Below are 15568 nucleotides of genomic sequence, written 5' to 3'. Positions count from 1 at the left end.
GTAGCAGATGCGGGATAATCTCTTCCCTACATTAGGTGTCATCTTGGGCCGTAATATAGATTTGCTTCAGCCTTGAAGCACGAGATCTAATATCCCTTCCAAAATGTTGGTGGTTGTTAATTACAACAACTCTGGATCTTGTTATCCATATGAATGTCCAGTCCCTTGTTCAGTCTTGTTAGGTTCTTGGCCTCCACAATTTCCTGTGGCAGAGAGTTCCACAGTCTATTAACACATAAGGTGAAAACGTCCTTTTTCCTGTCTTAAATTTCTCCTCTTCTCATTTCGCTGACTGTCCCCTTGTTCTTGTGTTAATTATCTTGCGGTCTCTCTTACTTAGCGCCTCAGCTGCTGTCACTTCTTGAGTCAGCTCCTGTATGCTACTTAAGACGAAGCCAAGACCAGCATCTCCTCTTGTGGGCTGTAGAGCTAGCTTTTCCAAGAAGACATCATTGAAAAGTGTCCAAAAACTTCTATTTCAAACTTTATCCTGTTGTGCTGCTTGACCAGTAATAATAATAACTGACTCTTATCTAGTACTTTTCATCAGTAGAGCTCCAAGTATTTTACAAAGGAGTTCAGCATTATTACCACCTTTTTAGAGATGGGAAACTGAGGCACAGGGAGGGGAAGGCAGGGCCCAAAATAGAGTCCCGGTTTTCTGAGTGTCAGTGCAGTACTCCATCCACTAGGCCACACATCAACCCTTCAATAACCCTCTGAGGTCGGCAATTTGGAAGAGTGGATAGAGCACTGGCTCGGGAGTCAGGACTCCTGGATTCTGTTCCTAGAGCTGTTAGTGACTCACTGTGTGGGTTTGTATAGTGCCCAGCACAAGAGAGCCCCATCTTGGCTGTGATCTCTAGACGTTACTAGACGAAAACAATACGTCACCACAAATACTGTTCTATAAAACGGCAGCTTACTCCTGTAAGGGTGCTTGACAATCTATAGGTGAGAAATGACGTTGAAGTGTTTTATCCTCCTCCTTTTGCAGATGGGGACATGAAGGCCAGAAAGATGTAACCTTTTGCCCATGGTCCCACAGCCAGGGAGCAGCAGAACCCAGGAGCTGAGCTGTGTGTATGGTTGACTTTTCGGTTCAGTGGCAGAACCAAATAAAAAGAAAAAAGGGTTTCGGTGAACCAAAAATGTTGACAAAATTTCAGTTCAGCTTGAACAAAAAGTTTTGTTTGGTTTGTGTGTGTTTCTTTTAAAATAAAATTGAAATAAAATTCGAAACAAAAACCTTTAGAGTTTTTCAGAATTCACCCCCCCAACTGAAATAACTTGCCGAATTTGCCACAAAGTCTTGAAGTATTTCAGTCAACCCCAATCTGCGTTTTCTGTTGATAAAATTTTTGCTCAAAAAGCTTCTCCCAGCACTTCCCAGGAGCCCTAGTTCCCTCTCTGCAACTATTAGACACAATGGGCCAGATCCTCAACAGGCATGAATCAGCGAAACTCCCTTGATTCAAACCAGCTGAGGCTCTGCTGGAATGTCTCCCACTGACATCCTTGTGCCATAAAGCCAATTGGCTTTGTGCACCTATGACCTCAATGCCCATTTGAAGTCAATGCAAAGACTCCCATTGACTCCAGTGGGGGCTGGCTCAGGCCACCAGGGCTGCTGCTTCCTCTGGGCTGGGACTTACTCGTAGCACGGGTTGTCGATGGCTTCTTGCGGGGAGATGTACATGTACGGCGAGATGGGCTTGTCCACAAAGGCCCCGAAGCCGATCCGCAGGTTGCTGGTCAGCTTGCGCATCTCAGTGGCTAGCTTGGTGCCCAGGCTCTGGATGTTGTGGAGATCGTCCTTCATGGAATTGGACAGGTCCATCAGGTAGTAGATGTCTACTGGATAGTCCTCCACCTGGCGCACCTGGACGGAGAAGTTCTGGGAGTCATCTGAAAGGGAACACGGCAGCGGGGTTAGGAGCAGGTGTAAGAGATCTCCCATGGATCCCAGTGGGATGGAAGGAGGTTGAGCTGTCCAGGGTGTCGCAGCTCACAGACCCAGATGGAAGCTATGTGTTTGTCTCATTGGACAGGAGTCTTCTGCCCCATGGAGGGTCTCAGCCTGCTCTGGTGAGACAGACAAGGGTAAACACAAATGGGGGTAATACTGCAGGGCACAGTGCTTGGGATCAAACAGGAATGAATTCTGGGAAGTCCCATGGCCTGTGTTGTACAGGAAGCCAGACTAGATTATCATAATCCCGTCTCATAATCTAAAATATATGCTGGTTTTATCCCATATGGGCAAAAGTGCAAGGAGCTTGCATGCATGGTCTAAGGCTCCCATGTGGATATTGCAAGAGGGTCCTTAGCTAGGCATGATCCTTGCAATCGACCTCAAATAATTTGATCCTTGGGTGATAACATCTATTATGGGCATGAGCAGGGATTGAACTGGGGACGAAAAGCATGTGCTTCTAACTGCGGTGACAGTGACAGTTTCCGTCAGGCATGCGATTCTGAATCTGAATGCAAAATGCGTGTCCGCCATGCGGCGTGACTGGTGCGCATGGTGTGTGCAAAGTCATGCTGTTCGGAGGATGGCATTTGGTTCGGGGGCAGACAGAACCATCCCCTGGGCACAAATGGTTGTGGGGCATGCACTGCATGTGCAGATAGCATGCCGCTCGCTTCTCTCAGCACAGAGCCTCTAGGTCTGAGCTGTGACTCACTCAGATCCTCACTGCTCCAGATAAAGAGCATTAGCCCCTGAGTTATCCCAGGGGTACAGGCAGAATGCAGACACAGCCTCTCTAACTCTGATGGAAATTTTGATGGGGAACTTTCCTCCCAGGAGGCATTCAGAAACCCCCAAGGTGAGAGAAAGAACAAACCACACACGACAGATGTTAGTCATGTCACTTAGCCCGTGACTGCGAAGCGCTCAGGTGACTATGGCGAGATACAAACCTGCATAGAATAGACGCAGCCTTTCCCCTTCCTGAGACCTAAACAGACCCTGACTGGACCCCTGCCAGCACTCAGTTCTTGATGGGCTCCTCCCAGCCGTTCAGAACCAGACTCCTGGCGGTAAGTGAGCAGACGGGTTCATCTTTCCCCGCAAAAGGAGAGGAGACACCATGTGATGTGCTGATGATTTTCAGGCTGGCAGGGGCGGGTCCCACAGCTCTGTGCCAGGTTGCGGCGCGAACTGCTTACCTACAGCAACGGCTCCTCAGCTCCGAACTCCTTCCCTATGGCGGCTAGCACTTGAGTTGAGCCTTTCACCCTCAGCTCAGTGCCCCAGGCTGTAGGGAGCCCTCAGACTCTCCTCTTGCCAAAGAAATATTCCTTCTCTCCCACCCTCGTGCACTTCCTGGCTTGGTAAAAGACACCCAGAATGCATCACTTAGCGGCCCCATGGATGGGCTACCAAAGGACCATAAGGAGTTTCCCAAGCATCTTCTCCCTGAAGCGGTGGGATGGGAGGGGTGCCAGGACTTTAGGAAGTTGGGGGTTAATTATAACATGGATAAGAGTATTCACGTTCGGGGACTCAACTCTTTTCCAGATACTTGGCCCAAGTCACCTATGGCCTGTTCCCCTGTCTCCTCCCTGCTGGGGTTGCCAATTTTGGTTGGATGTATTCCTGGAGGTTTCATCAAATGACATAATCATTAATTAAAGATTCATCTTTAATTCCTGGAGACTCCTGGACAATCCTGGAAGGTTGGCTACCATACTCCCTGCAGATTTTGGTGGAACAGGCGTAGCTTGCCAGCCCCCAAAGAAGTAGGATAGGAGACTACTTGGCTGCCCAAAGAGGACTAGGAAAAGGAAGAGGACGGCCAGGTTCACCTGATGGGAATGGGGATAAAAGGTGGCTGCCCCCCACACTGGGAAGGTGGCTCGAGGGAGTCCCAGGGGCTCTTGCAGGGAGTAGATCCAATGCGGAGTCGCACGGTGAGAACGGAGGTTTCAAAATGCCCATGTGGATAAGATTCTTAGTCATGGCTCAAAATAGTTCCCAGGTACTCAGAACCCCAGGCCCCACAATAAGCAACACACAAGAGCTCACGGACTTGGCTGCAGTCCAGGGTAAGCAAACCCAGGCCTCCAGAATAGCTTCTCATTAATAAGGGAGGGATCACAGGTACACAGGACATGGCCCAATGAGTCAGGAAACCTGGGCTGTCGTTCCAGTTCTTCCGCTGACCCTGTCGTGTGACCTTGGGCAAGTCCCTTCATGCCTGTTTCCTGGGCTGTCTCTGACGCTGCGTATTACGCGGTCTAGCACAAGGGGGCCCTGAGCTCAGCTGAGGTCTGCGTGGCGTGCGAGTTGGTTTCGAAGGCATTTCACCAGGGCTGCAATTAGCGTGCTGTATGTATGTTAGATACAGACCCCGTGCGTATGAAACACAAAACACAGCCCTACATTAGGCTGCTCTCCACCACATCAGGCGAGGGATAACATCTTCTAAAGCACCCTGTTGAATTAGGAGCCTACCAACTTTCAGTTCAATTGACCTGGGCAAGTCACGTCCCTGCTTTATACCTCAGTTTCCCCTTCTGTTAAATGGGGATAATGATACTGACATCCTTTGTCAAGCGCTTTGAGATGAAAAGTGCCATGCAGGTGCTAGGCTTTATTATGATGATGTCAGTTAGACTTAAGCCCCCAAGCACATAAGTGGCTTTTGAAATTGGGTCTTCGGCACCTAGGTCACTGAAGTGCTTTTGAAAATTGTATCCTGTAACTAGTCTGGCATCGAGTCACAGGTCCAGTCTCAAGGCCTTAACAGCTCACCTGGCCTACAGCATATCACCTGGCCTGCAGGGTTAATCCATTGATTTAATTGGGGATTGGTCCTGCTCTGAGCAGGGGGTTGGACTAGATGACCTCCTGAGGTCCCTTCCAACCCTGATATTCTATGATTCTATGATTAACATTGGGTTCCTGTAACAAAGACACCACCTTCCTGATGGTAAAGCTACAGGATTGGATGTTGCTCTATGTATGTAACCTACACTCACTCGTGTGTTACTCTGTCCCTCTCTCGTGGTGGCTGGGCCATGTACAGAGGCTGATGAAGCTACTACCAGCCAAGAGACCTGCTTCTGTTAGCCCAGACAGTAGAGGCTCATGGTTTGAGAGCCAGAGGTTTCAGGTTCACCCCCAACAGGGGTTTTTTTTGGCTCCTACCTGGCCGCAGGTGCAGTTCAATTTTCTGAGGGCTCATTTGGGTGGTGACGGTCTGTCCAGAGCCGGTGTTACTGAGTGGCTTGTCCTCTAGGATTTCCATGCTGCTGACCGGGTACTCGATGAAATCCTGAGTGCAGCCATTTTGGAGGAGGTTCTTTTTCAGGTCGCAGCGAGGGGTTCCCTGCCCCAAGCCCTGTGGGCAAGAAGGCGGAGATAGAAGCAAAGTCCCAATGCGGCTGACTGGGATTAGGCCAGAAATAGGGGCAGTGGATCAGGCGCTGTTGGGAACGGGGCTGTGGCTCTGAAACTCCTTAGCACAGAGCCTGGGACGAACCCGGGCTGGATGGCCAGCAGGATGCAATATAGGGGCCTCTCCTCACTGAGGACAGCAGGAGAAGAGGTGGGGAGCCAGTGACAGGATGGGAGCCTAGCAATACATAGACCCAGAGGTAACCAATCCCCCACTCCAGCTCAGCACCCGTTCAGGCTCGAGTTTCAGAGGTAACCAATAGACCCAGAGGTAACCAATCCCCCACTCCAGCTCAGCACCCGTTCAGGCACGCATTGAAGTGGCTCGAGTTTCAGAGGTGCTCAGCCTGGGGCAGGGCCCTTAGTAAGTGTAACTATTGCCCTGGCCTCTGGCTGGCCCCACAGCCAACAACAGCGTGCTCCTTGTGGGGTGCAAAGGGAGCAGCTCCTTTAGCTTGGGTGGTAAAGGCCAGTGCTTTTGATGCAGAAGATTCCCAGGTTCAAGCCCTACAGGTGCCCATGGGGTATGCAGGTGTGGAAACCTCTGGCTCCCGTGGGCTTGGGACAATAGCCTTTAGCTGCTGGCAAAGGTTTCCTGAGTGAATTTGACTCTGCTTTGCCCCTTAGGAATCACCAGAGCAGACCCAATGTCCATCGAGCCCAGATCCTGTCTTTCTCAGTGGCCAACAACACCAGTTGCTTCTGAGGAAGAAACTCTGTGGGAGGCAGTTACGGGCGAACACAGCCCTAGGGAAATTTGTTCCTGATCCCCAGTAATTAGAAGGCCTGGAGCAGGATGGTTTAAAACCCTTGTCACACCAGGGCTAAGATGGAAGGACCCAGGAGGGCTGCTGGCTCAGACCTTTCTCTGCAGACACTTTGCAAACAGCGGCTAGGTTTGCTGGGAGAGGGTGAGATGCAGCCCAGGCACTGACAGAAGGTGGGGACTGCGCAGCCAAATGGGATTCTGACCTTTCCATGCCCTGACTTCCCCGAGTCATGGGGGCAGCAGGGTGCAAAGCCTGGAGCTCTGCCTAAGGGAGGGTTTCCAAAGTTGCAGGGAAGTAACAGCCCCACTGCTAGAAATTCATCCCGAATAAGAAGCCAGCTGGTTGTGGGACAGCCTGTCACATTGACGAGGTTAATTCCTGGATAAGGAAACCACAGACTTATCTACTCACTCCAGCCTCCTGCAGGAGGAACAGAGCACCAAAAAAGGAGTAAAAGAACCGAAAGAGCGAGAGCTGAAACAGGAAGAGCTGGAGGAGATGCTGTCGGCCACCCTGCAGGGACCAGAAACTTAAATGGCAAAGTCACTGTGTATCGCCAGGCCCCTTGGGCATTTCTGAGAAACCTGCCTGGCCCTTTCCCCCGGGGCCAGTTTCTAATCTGCCTAGGGCTGGTGCTGCCAGCTTCCCCGACATGCTGTCTCTGGGGGGAGGTGGTTTCTCAGGTAGGCAAATATGTAATAATTGAACTCCTGCCCTCTGCTGTCCATGACTAGAGACAAAGGCCAAGATTTTCAAATTACATTGGCACCTAAACACCATCAGGGCTCTGTTGTGCTGGGGCGGTACAACTCTAGAGCATGGGCTTGTCTACACATGGAAATTAATTCAGAATAAGGTGTGGGGGGGTGTGACTTTAAAGCAGATTAACTATCCCTGATTAACGCCAGGTATGGACGCTCTTATTCCAAATTCGCTTAGTCTGCTTCCTGGAGTTAATCCAGAGTAGCTATTCTGGAATAACTCTGCATTGAATAAAGCCTAAGAGCCAATCCTGGCCACAAAGAATTTATGGTCTAAACAGGCAAAGGCTGGGAGAGAGAGCAAGAGGCGAAGTGACTGGCACAAAGTCACACAGCAGGTCTGTGGAGAGCCAGGAATAAAACCCAGGTCTCCCAGGTCCCAGTGCAGCACCTCTACCCACTGGGCAGCGCTGCCCCTCTTTCACCCCCCCCCCCCGCCCCCCTTCTGAAAATCAGAGCCTCTTTGATCACCGTGATGCTTGCAGGCATCCCATTATTCCTCGGCTTGTATATTATATAGAATCATAGACTATCAGGGTTGGAAGGGACCTCAGGAGGTCATCTAGTCCAACCACCTGCTCAAAGCAGGACCAATCCCCAACTAAATCATCCCAGCCAGGGCTTTGTCAAGCCTGACCTTAAAAACTTCTAAGGAAGGAGATTCCACCACCCCTCCCTTCCTTCCCCCAGCCCTTTGCTTTGTCTAGTTGGACTGTTGGCTCTCTGGCTCTATCAGACCAGGGCCCTCGCCTCAGCTGGGCCCTGGGGTGGTACCGTAATCCAAACCACAACATATGCAAACACAATGTCTGTTCCTGTATCATGCCCTCCTACCTCCTTGTGGGTTTATTCCCCTGCTGTGCATTGTCTAAGCCCCAGAGGGAGAACTCTCTGGGGCAGCCGCTTTTGTGTTATTTGTCTGGACCGTGCCTAGTCTTACTGAGACAGAGGTCAGTAACAGTCCTCACAGCATTATCCTAAAGCTACTGTGTGTGTCTCTCTCTGCTTCACAGTCATGCTTCCGCTAAGAATCTCCTCCAGCGTCCCTCTACCTGGCTTCCTGTTACACATTTAAAGGCATACGACATGGATCCCCCTAAATCCAAAGTCTCTAGTCCATCTGCATCTCCTGATTCCTCCTTCGCGCCAGCGTCTGGCTCCGCTGACGGATGGGGAGTGATGCTTGGTTTAAACTGGTGTCACAGAGATCAGAATCTGGCCCTGTGTTTCTAGAACAGGCAGAACCCAAACCGGAGCTCTGGGACACCTCAGCACTGGGGGGTTTCGAATGCCGAATCCAAAACCTTCCCGGAGCTGGAGGTGGTTAGAGTCAGCTCGTTACAAAGACAGATTCCAGCTGCGAAGTGGGATCTGAAAGGGCCCAGGAGAAGGGACTATCTTTTGTTTGGATCAAATGAGTGGAAGGATACAAATGGCGTTGTGAGGCAGGCCTCGCTGGCAGTGACTGCGCTACTGGCCTCGCTTCCCCCCCAGCAGGGCCGATAGCCGCGAAAGGCAGGAGCAGCGAGCTCCCTCCTTTGAGGGCTTCCATTTCTCAGCTCTCCGCTTAGGCTTCCTGCTGTCAGTCACTGGCCAGATGGCATCCGACTCTGCTCCATATTAGCGACTACATGGCCAGCCATGCCAGATGACCGGGGCTGCTGGGCCTTGATAACTTGTTGCCCGGCAGTGGGCTAGGAGTCCTGGGTTCTATTCCTGGCTTTGCCACCGACTTGCTGCGTAACCACAGGCAAGTCACCCGGCCCCTCCCTCTGCCTCCGTTTCCTCATCTGCAAAACAGGGATAGTATTTACCTCCTTCACTGGATGGCTGAGAGGCCCAGTCACTAACTTTGTACAGTGCTTTTGGGGTGGCTGCCATCTCGGCTGATGGACCGCGGTCCCCAAGAGCTCAACACCGGAGCTCCTACCTCTTGAGCCAAAGGTTGCCTGACTGGGGCTGTCCCAGCCTCAGCTCCTCTGCAGATCAGGGATGGAGGGGGAGAGGTAACATTCACTCCCTGGGATGGATCCTTGCTACAGGTGTCTGGATCCCATGCTGTGTTCCCCATCCTAGCCCGTCAAAACCAGAGCAAGCCCCTGGCTAGGGATATTCTGCAGTGACACTAATGCCGGACTTAATAACATTGCTGGCCAGACAACATGCGCTGGGCCTCCACAATTCCTATGGAGTTCACAGGGAATCGTTCAGCACCTGTCAGGATCAGAAGTTTTAGACACACTGCTCGAGAGGGGGTGCTCTTCCCCTGAGACAGCAAGTTAATGCCAAGCAGCCCTCCAACACCCCCTCCACAGGGCTCAGAAGAACCATCAGCTGGTAATTAGCTTTGGCTGCTAACGACCAGGGTTCGTTTTAGACTCATAGACTTTAAGGCCAGAAGGGACCCTCATGATCATCTAGTCTGACCTCGTACACGTTACAGGCCACAGAACCTCACCCGCGCACCCCTGTAAGAGACCCCTAACCTCCGGCAGTTACTGAAGCCCTCACATCATGATTTAAAGACTTCGAGTTAACCACCGTTTACCCTAGTTTAAACCTGCCAGTGACCTGTGTCCAAGAAGAAGATGAACCCCCCACCAGGATCTCTGCCCATCAGACCTGGGGGGAAATTCCTTCCCAATCCCAAATGTGGTGATTAGCTGGACTCTGAGCACATGGGCAAGATCCCCCAGCCAGACACCTGGGAAAGAATCTCTGTGGTAACTTGGAGCCCCCGTCCAGTGTCCTATCACCCGGCCATTGGACATATTTGCTGCTAGCAGTCCCGGTTTTGAACTGGCAAGCTAGCAAGGGAGAAATCAACATGCCACTGGGCTACCAAGCCCTCCCATCCCTGAGTCCTAATAACAAGCAGGGCTGCGTAGAGCCTTCCTTAGGTCTCTGCAGCCTCTGCCAGCCCACAGCTCGGGCACTTTGCTAATGCTTGTGACTAGGTTACGGACACGGTGCCAGGGGAAAGCAGCTGAATCCAGGCAAGCTGGGCTGCACAGGTCACGCTGTTCTGTAGCTGCAGAGCCATGGTGACTGGCTGGGACATCACTGCCTTCCGTAGTGCTCTGTGCTAATTGAAAGCCACATGTTCTTATGGGCAGGGCCCCAATTTGGGAGCCAGGAGGCTGAAGTGCAGATCCCAACTCAGCTACTGGGTGCACATGGGCATATTACTTCTCCTCTCTCTGCTTCAGTTTCCCCAATGAAGATAACGATTCAGAGCCACCTTCAGGGATATCTAGGGTGAAGGTACTAAGGACAACAATTTATTATTCATGCACTCATGGATGATGTTCAGACCCCCATGAAAATAGCATCCACTGCTGAGATCTCCGGGATAACACCGATGGATCATTTCCTCAGCCGTAGCAAATACTTAATGCCTCAGAGGCACCCTCCTTCCCTTATAATGCTCCTAGCCAGCTGTGGAATGGTGTGTGGGGAGGGAGGTTTCCTCCTGACTCCTACCAGAGACTATGCCCTGAAGCCTGAGGGTTTGGTCCCCTGGATCGCCACATGCAAAAGTTATGAATGGCCATCAAAATCATCCAGCCCCAGTCTGCAACTCCCCGACCTGCAGCAGCAGATGCCACAGGCTGGATGGGATGCAATGGAAAGCAGCGTTTCCCTCAATTGTTTCCTCATGTATGTCCCTGCCCTGTCATTGCAGTACCCACTCCCTGGTTTTCAGCTGGGTCCCATGCAGGGCCAAGACTGCCTGGATGGAGGGAGGGAGGGTTAGAAGAAACTGCAACATGCGAAATTCTAAATTTCTGTAACTCAAATTCTGCAACAACCAGATGCTTCCTCTGCCCTTAAGGAGACAGTCGCAGGGCTTGGCCCTGCAAACGTTACTCACGCAGAGGTGCGCGTACTCATGCTGAACGCAATGGGACTACTCACTATACTCTGTACTACTCAGTGTGAATAATGGAGGCAGAACTGGCCTGGTTCACAGCCAGGCCTGAGTAAGTGTGACTGGGGTCCGCTGTTTAGAATGGAAGCGGCTGGAATGCAAAGAATTCCTGCAGGAAGGAACCAAATAAATAAAGGTGCTGTCCCTTTAAATAAAGTGTGATGAAGTGGGGGGAGGGGGATCTGATTTGCTAAATTACGAAAATGTGGCCAGATGTGGGCAGCCACACAGTGGAGCGGCTTTGCGCAGCCCAGCACTCTGGGGGCCGGCTGCTGACAGTCACGTCTCTTTCCCAAATTGTCACGTCTCTGTAAATACGGCCCCCCCCAGCGAGTGCAGGGAATATTTCCTTGTTTGGAAATTCTGGCTGGATCCGGGGAAAGAACTCACAGCACGTCAAGCCGCCCCCGCGGCCTGAGAACAAGGGCGGGGAGGGGAAGGCTTGTGCTGGAGCCAGTTAGAAAAGCCCCATTTCCCCAGGCTGCCCCAGAGACAATTAGTGCAGTCCTGCCTGGAGGTTTGGCTGTCACACGCCAGAGAAACTCGGGGTAATCACAGCAAGCCTCTCCCTGAGTTGAGAACAGACCGGCCTTAGTTATCAGATGGGCAAACTAACAATGGCTCCCTTTCCTAGATAGACAGACAGACACACCCACCCCTCAGTGTCTCCCCGTCTCCCAGATTCACACACAGTCAGACACTCAAGCACACACAGGCGTGGATACAAATCCTGTCACATGCACATGCATTTCAACACACACACACACACACACTAACCCCGAGGACCTGGTCTATGCATAAAATTAGCCTGACCAAGTGGCAGATGCTCAGGGCTGTGAAAAATTTCCCCTGTGGAGATGCGGCTAGATCAACCACCTAATGACCACGCCTGGATTAACCACACGGATGGAAAAACCCCTTCGAGAAACCCCAACCCCCGAGACACCCCCTCACCCCATGTTTCAGAGCCTGGGCTCCAACCCAAACTGGAACGTCTACACTGCTATTTTTAGCCCAGGGGCCTGAGCCCCGCAAGCCTGAGTCAATTGACCTGGGCTCTGAGACTTGGCACCCTAACCGTCAGAGATTGGCTTAAACGCCGAAGCACAAGATTTAATATCCCCGCCAATGTTTTTATCCTCACTCATTGCTCCTTGCCGGATAACATCGTCACGTCAGCCGCCAGCAGCTCCCATTGTGACACTCCTGGGTACAAGTTTAAAAGCATCCAGCACTCAAGGGGCCACGATCTTGTTACAAACGATGGTTGAGCTCACAGAGTAGATAGGGCCAGAAGCACCCTGGACCCAGATGCAACTAACATGCAGCTAAAGGGCTGAATTCATTCATCATTAAGAACAGGGCTAAAGGCAGCAGCAGATAAGCAACAAAAGGCCGGGCAAAGGTATGAACCACACAGGCTGGCTGCATGTTGACCCCTTACCTCCTGGAAGCACCATGCACACAGCGGGCTCACGGCCAGACACTGCTTGCAGGAATTCACCCCGCGAGTGGTACAGATGTTACCTGAAAGAGAGAGACAGAGACCGATTAACACCTGTGCCGGCCCGGCCTGAAGCAAAGAGGCTCCTTCCAGATGCAAAGCAGGGTCACATTGTTCTTTGCTGATCAGGAAGGCTGGCTGGCGCCCAGCTCTCCTCGCACAAGGAAATGACAAGTCTCTGAAATTCATTGTTATTGTTGGTATGTCCGAGAGGTTGCAGCCAAGATCAGGGCCCCATTGTGCTAGGGGCTGTACGGACAATCCCTGCCCCAGAGAGCTTCCAGTCTACATAGACAAAGGGGAGGAGGGGAAGCAGAACCACAGAGAGGGGAAGCAACTTGCCCAGAGTCCGGTAGCAGGGCCAGAAGCCAGGTCGCCTGCATGCTAGTCTAGTACCATCTCCCCTCGGCCATACTGCCTCTGTCTTCTGTGCCACCCTGCCATGCTCTGATTACAGAGGAGGCCATTTGCCTCTTGTGGATGCCCGCAATCCGCAACTATCACACTGACTCTCCGATCGCCATGCCATGGGCCCCCAGTGAAGACAGTGAAGAATGAGAAGCCGCCAAGGAGACTTGGGCCTGATTTTCAGAAGGGAACACCTGCAATTCCCAGTGGCTTCAGTTCAGTGATGCTCACCCAGGCCGCCCATCGCACACAGACCCAAGAGGGGCACTGGCTGGCAGGAGCCCTTGGGTTTGGAGGAACAGCCCAGCAAATGCAGAAAAAGGTCCCACTCCTCTGTACTTGGGAAGGTTTGTGCCACCTCTGGTCCTGCCTTCCATGGTGCACGGGTCAATCATAGAATCATAGAATATCAGGGTTGGAAGGGACCTCAGGAGGTCATCTAGTCCAACCCCCTGCTCAAAGCAGGACCAATCCCCAATTAAATCATCCCAGCCAGGGCTTTGTCAAGCCTGATTTTAAAAACTTCCAAGGAAGGAGATTCTACCACCTCCCTAGGTAACGCATTCCAGTGTTTCACCACCCTCCTAGTGAAAAAGTTTTTCCTAATATCCAACCTAAACCTCCCCCACTGCAACTTGAGACCATTACTCCTTGTCCTGTCCTCTTCTACCACTGTGAATAGTCTAGAACCCTCCTCTTTGGAACCACCTCTCAGGTAGTTGAAAGCAGCTATCAAATCCCCCCTCATTCTTCTCTTCTGCAGACTAAACAATTCCAGTTCCCTTAGCCTCTCCTCATAAGTCATGTGTTCCAGACCCCTAATCATTTTTGTTGCCCTTCGCTGGACTCTCTCCAATTTATCCACATCCTTCTTGTAGTGCGGGGCCCAAAACTGGACACAGTACTCCAGATGAGGCCTCACCAACGTCGAATAGAGGGGAACGATCACGTCCCTCAATCTGCTGGCTATGCCCCTACTTATCCATCCCAAAATGCCATTGGCCTTCTTGGCAACAAGGGCACACTGTTGACTCATATCCAGCTTCTCGTCCACTGTCACCCCTAGGTCCTTTTCCACAGAACTGCTGCCTAGCCATTTGGTCCCTAGTCTGTAGCGGTGCATTGGATTCTTCCATCCTAAGTGCAGGACCCTGCACTTATCCTTGTTGAACCTCATCAGATTTCTTTTGGCCCAATCCTCCAATTTGTCTAGGCCCCTCTGTATCCTATCCCTGCCCTCCAGCGTATCTACCACTCCTCCTAGTTTAGTATCATCCGCAAATTTGCTGAGAGTGCAATCCACACCATCCTCCAGATCATTAATGAAGATATTGAACAAAACCGGCCCCAGGACTGACCCTTGGGGCACTCCACTTGATACCGGCTGCCAACTAGACATGGAGCCATTGATCACTACCCGTTGAGCCCGACAATCTAGCCAACTTTCTACCCACCTTATAGTGCATTCATCCAGCCCATACTTCTTTAACTTGCTGACAAGAATACTGTGGGAGACCGTGTCAAAAGCTTTGCTAAAGTCAAGAAACAATACATCCACCGCTTTCCCTTCATCCACAGAACCAGTAATCTCATCATAGAAGGCGATTAGATTAGTCAGGCATGACCTTCCCTTGGTGAATCCATACTGACTGTTCCTGATCACTTTCTTCTCGTGTAAGTGCTTCAGGATTGATTCCTTGAGGACTTGCTCCATGATTTTTCCGGGGACTGAGGTGAGACTGACTGGTCTGTAGTTCCCAGGATCCTCCTTCTTCCCTTTTTTAAAGATGGGCACTACATTAGCCTTTTTCCAGTCATCCAGGACTTCCCCCGTTCGCCACGAGTTTTCAAAGATAATGGCCAATGGCTCTGCAATCACAGCCGCCAATTCCTTTAGCACTCTTGGATGCAACGCGTCCGGCCCCATGGACTTGTGCATGTCCAGCTTTTCTAAATAGTCCCTAACCACCTCTATCTCCACAGAGGGCTGGCCACCTACTCCCCATGCTGTGATGCCCAGCGCAGCAGTCTGGGAGCTGACCTTGTTTGTGAAGACAGAGGCAAAAAAAGCATTGAGTACATTAGCTTTTTCCACATCCTCTGTCACTAGGTTGCCTCCCTCATTCAGTAAGGGGCCCACACTTTCCTTGGCTTTCTTCTTGTTGCCAACATACCTGAAGAAACCCTTCTTGTTACTCTTAACATCTCTTGCTAGCTGCAGCTCCAGGTGTGATTTGGCCCTCCTGATTTCATTCCTACATGCCCGAGCAATATTTTTATACTCTTCCCTGGTCATTTGTCCAATCTTCCACTTCTTGTAAGCTTCTTTTTTATGTTTAAGATCCGCAAGGATTTCCCCGTTAAGCCAAGCTGGTCGCCTGCCATATTTACTATTCTTTCGACACATCGGGATGGTTTGTCCCTGTAACCTCAATAGGGATTCCTTGAAATACAGCCAGCTCTCCTGGACTCCTTTCCCCTTCATGTTATTCCCCCAGGGGATCCTACCTATCAGTTCCCTGAGGGAGTCGAAGTCTGCTTTCCTGAAGTCCAGGGTCCGTATTCTGCTGCTTACCTTTCTTCCCTGTGTCACGATCCTGAACTTGACCATATCATGGTCACTGCCTCCCAGATTCCCATCCACTTTTGCTTCCCCCACTAATTCTTCCCGGTTTGTGAGCAGCAGGTCAAGAAAAGCTCCCCCCCTAGTTGGCTCCTCTAGCACTTGCACCAGGAAATTGTCCCCTACACTTTCCAAAAACTTCCTGGATTGTCTATTCACCG

The 15568-nt window shown here is 51.3% G+C and overlaps 1 protein-coding gene across 2 annotated transcripts in view; it reads right to left on the bottom strand.

The window, feature by feature from the left end:
* ITGB3 (integrin subunit beta 3) overlaps positions 1–15568 on the bottom strand; it is a 43398-nt gene that overhangs the window by 17796 nt on the left and 10034 nt on the right. For both annotated transcript variants that reach the window (XM_074940463.1, XM_074940464.1), the window contains exons 2-4: positions 12317–12399; positions 5162–5354; positions 1656–1908 (exon numbers count right to left, since the gene is read on the bottom strand). In XM_074940463.1, coding sequence (XP_074796564.1) covers positions 1656–1908; positions 5162–5354; positions 12317–12399 — 529 coding nt within the window. The remainder of the gene's footprint in view (positions 1–1655; positions 1909–5161; positions 5355–12316; positions 12400–15568) is intronic.

The sequence above is a fragment of the Natator depressus genome, chromosome 27 (assembly GCF_965152275.1).
Source record: "Natator depressus isolate rNatDep1 chromosome 27, rNatDep2.hap1, whole genome shotgun sequence".
NCBI lineage: Eukaryota > Metazoa > Chordata > Testudines > Cheloniidae > Natator > Natator depressus.
Note: the sequence above shows the minus strand (reverse complement) of the source record. Positions and strands in the feature narration are given on the sequence as shown.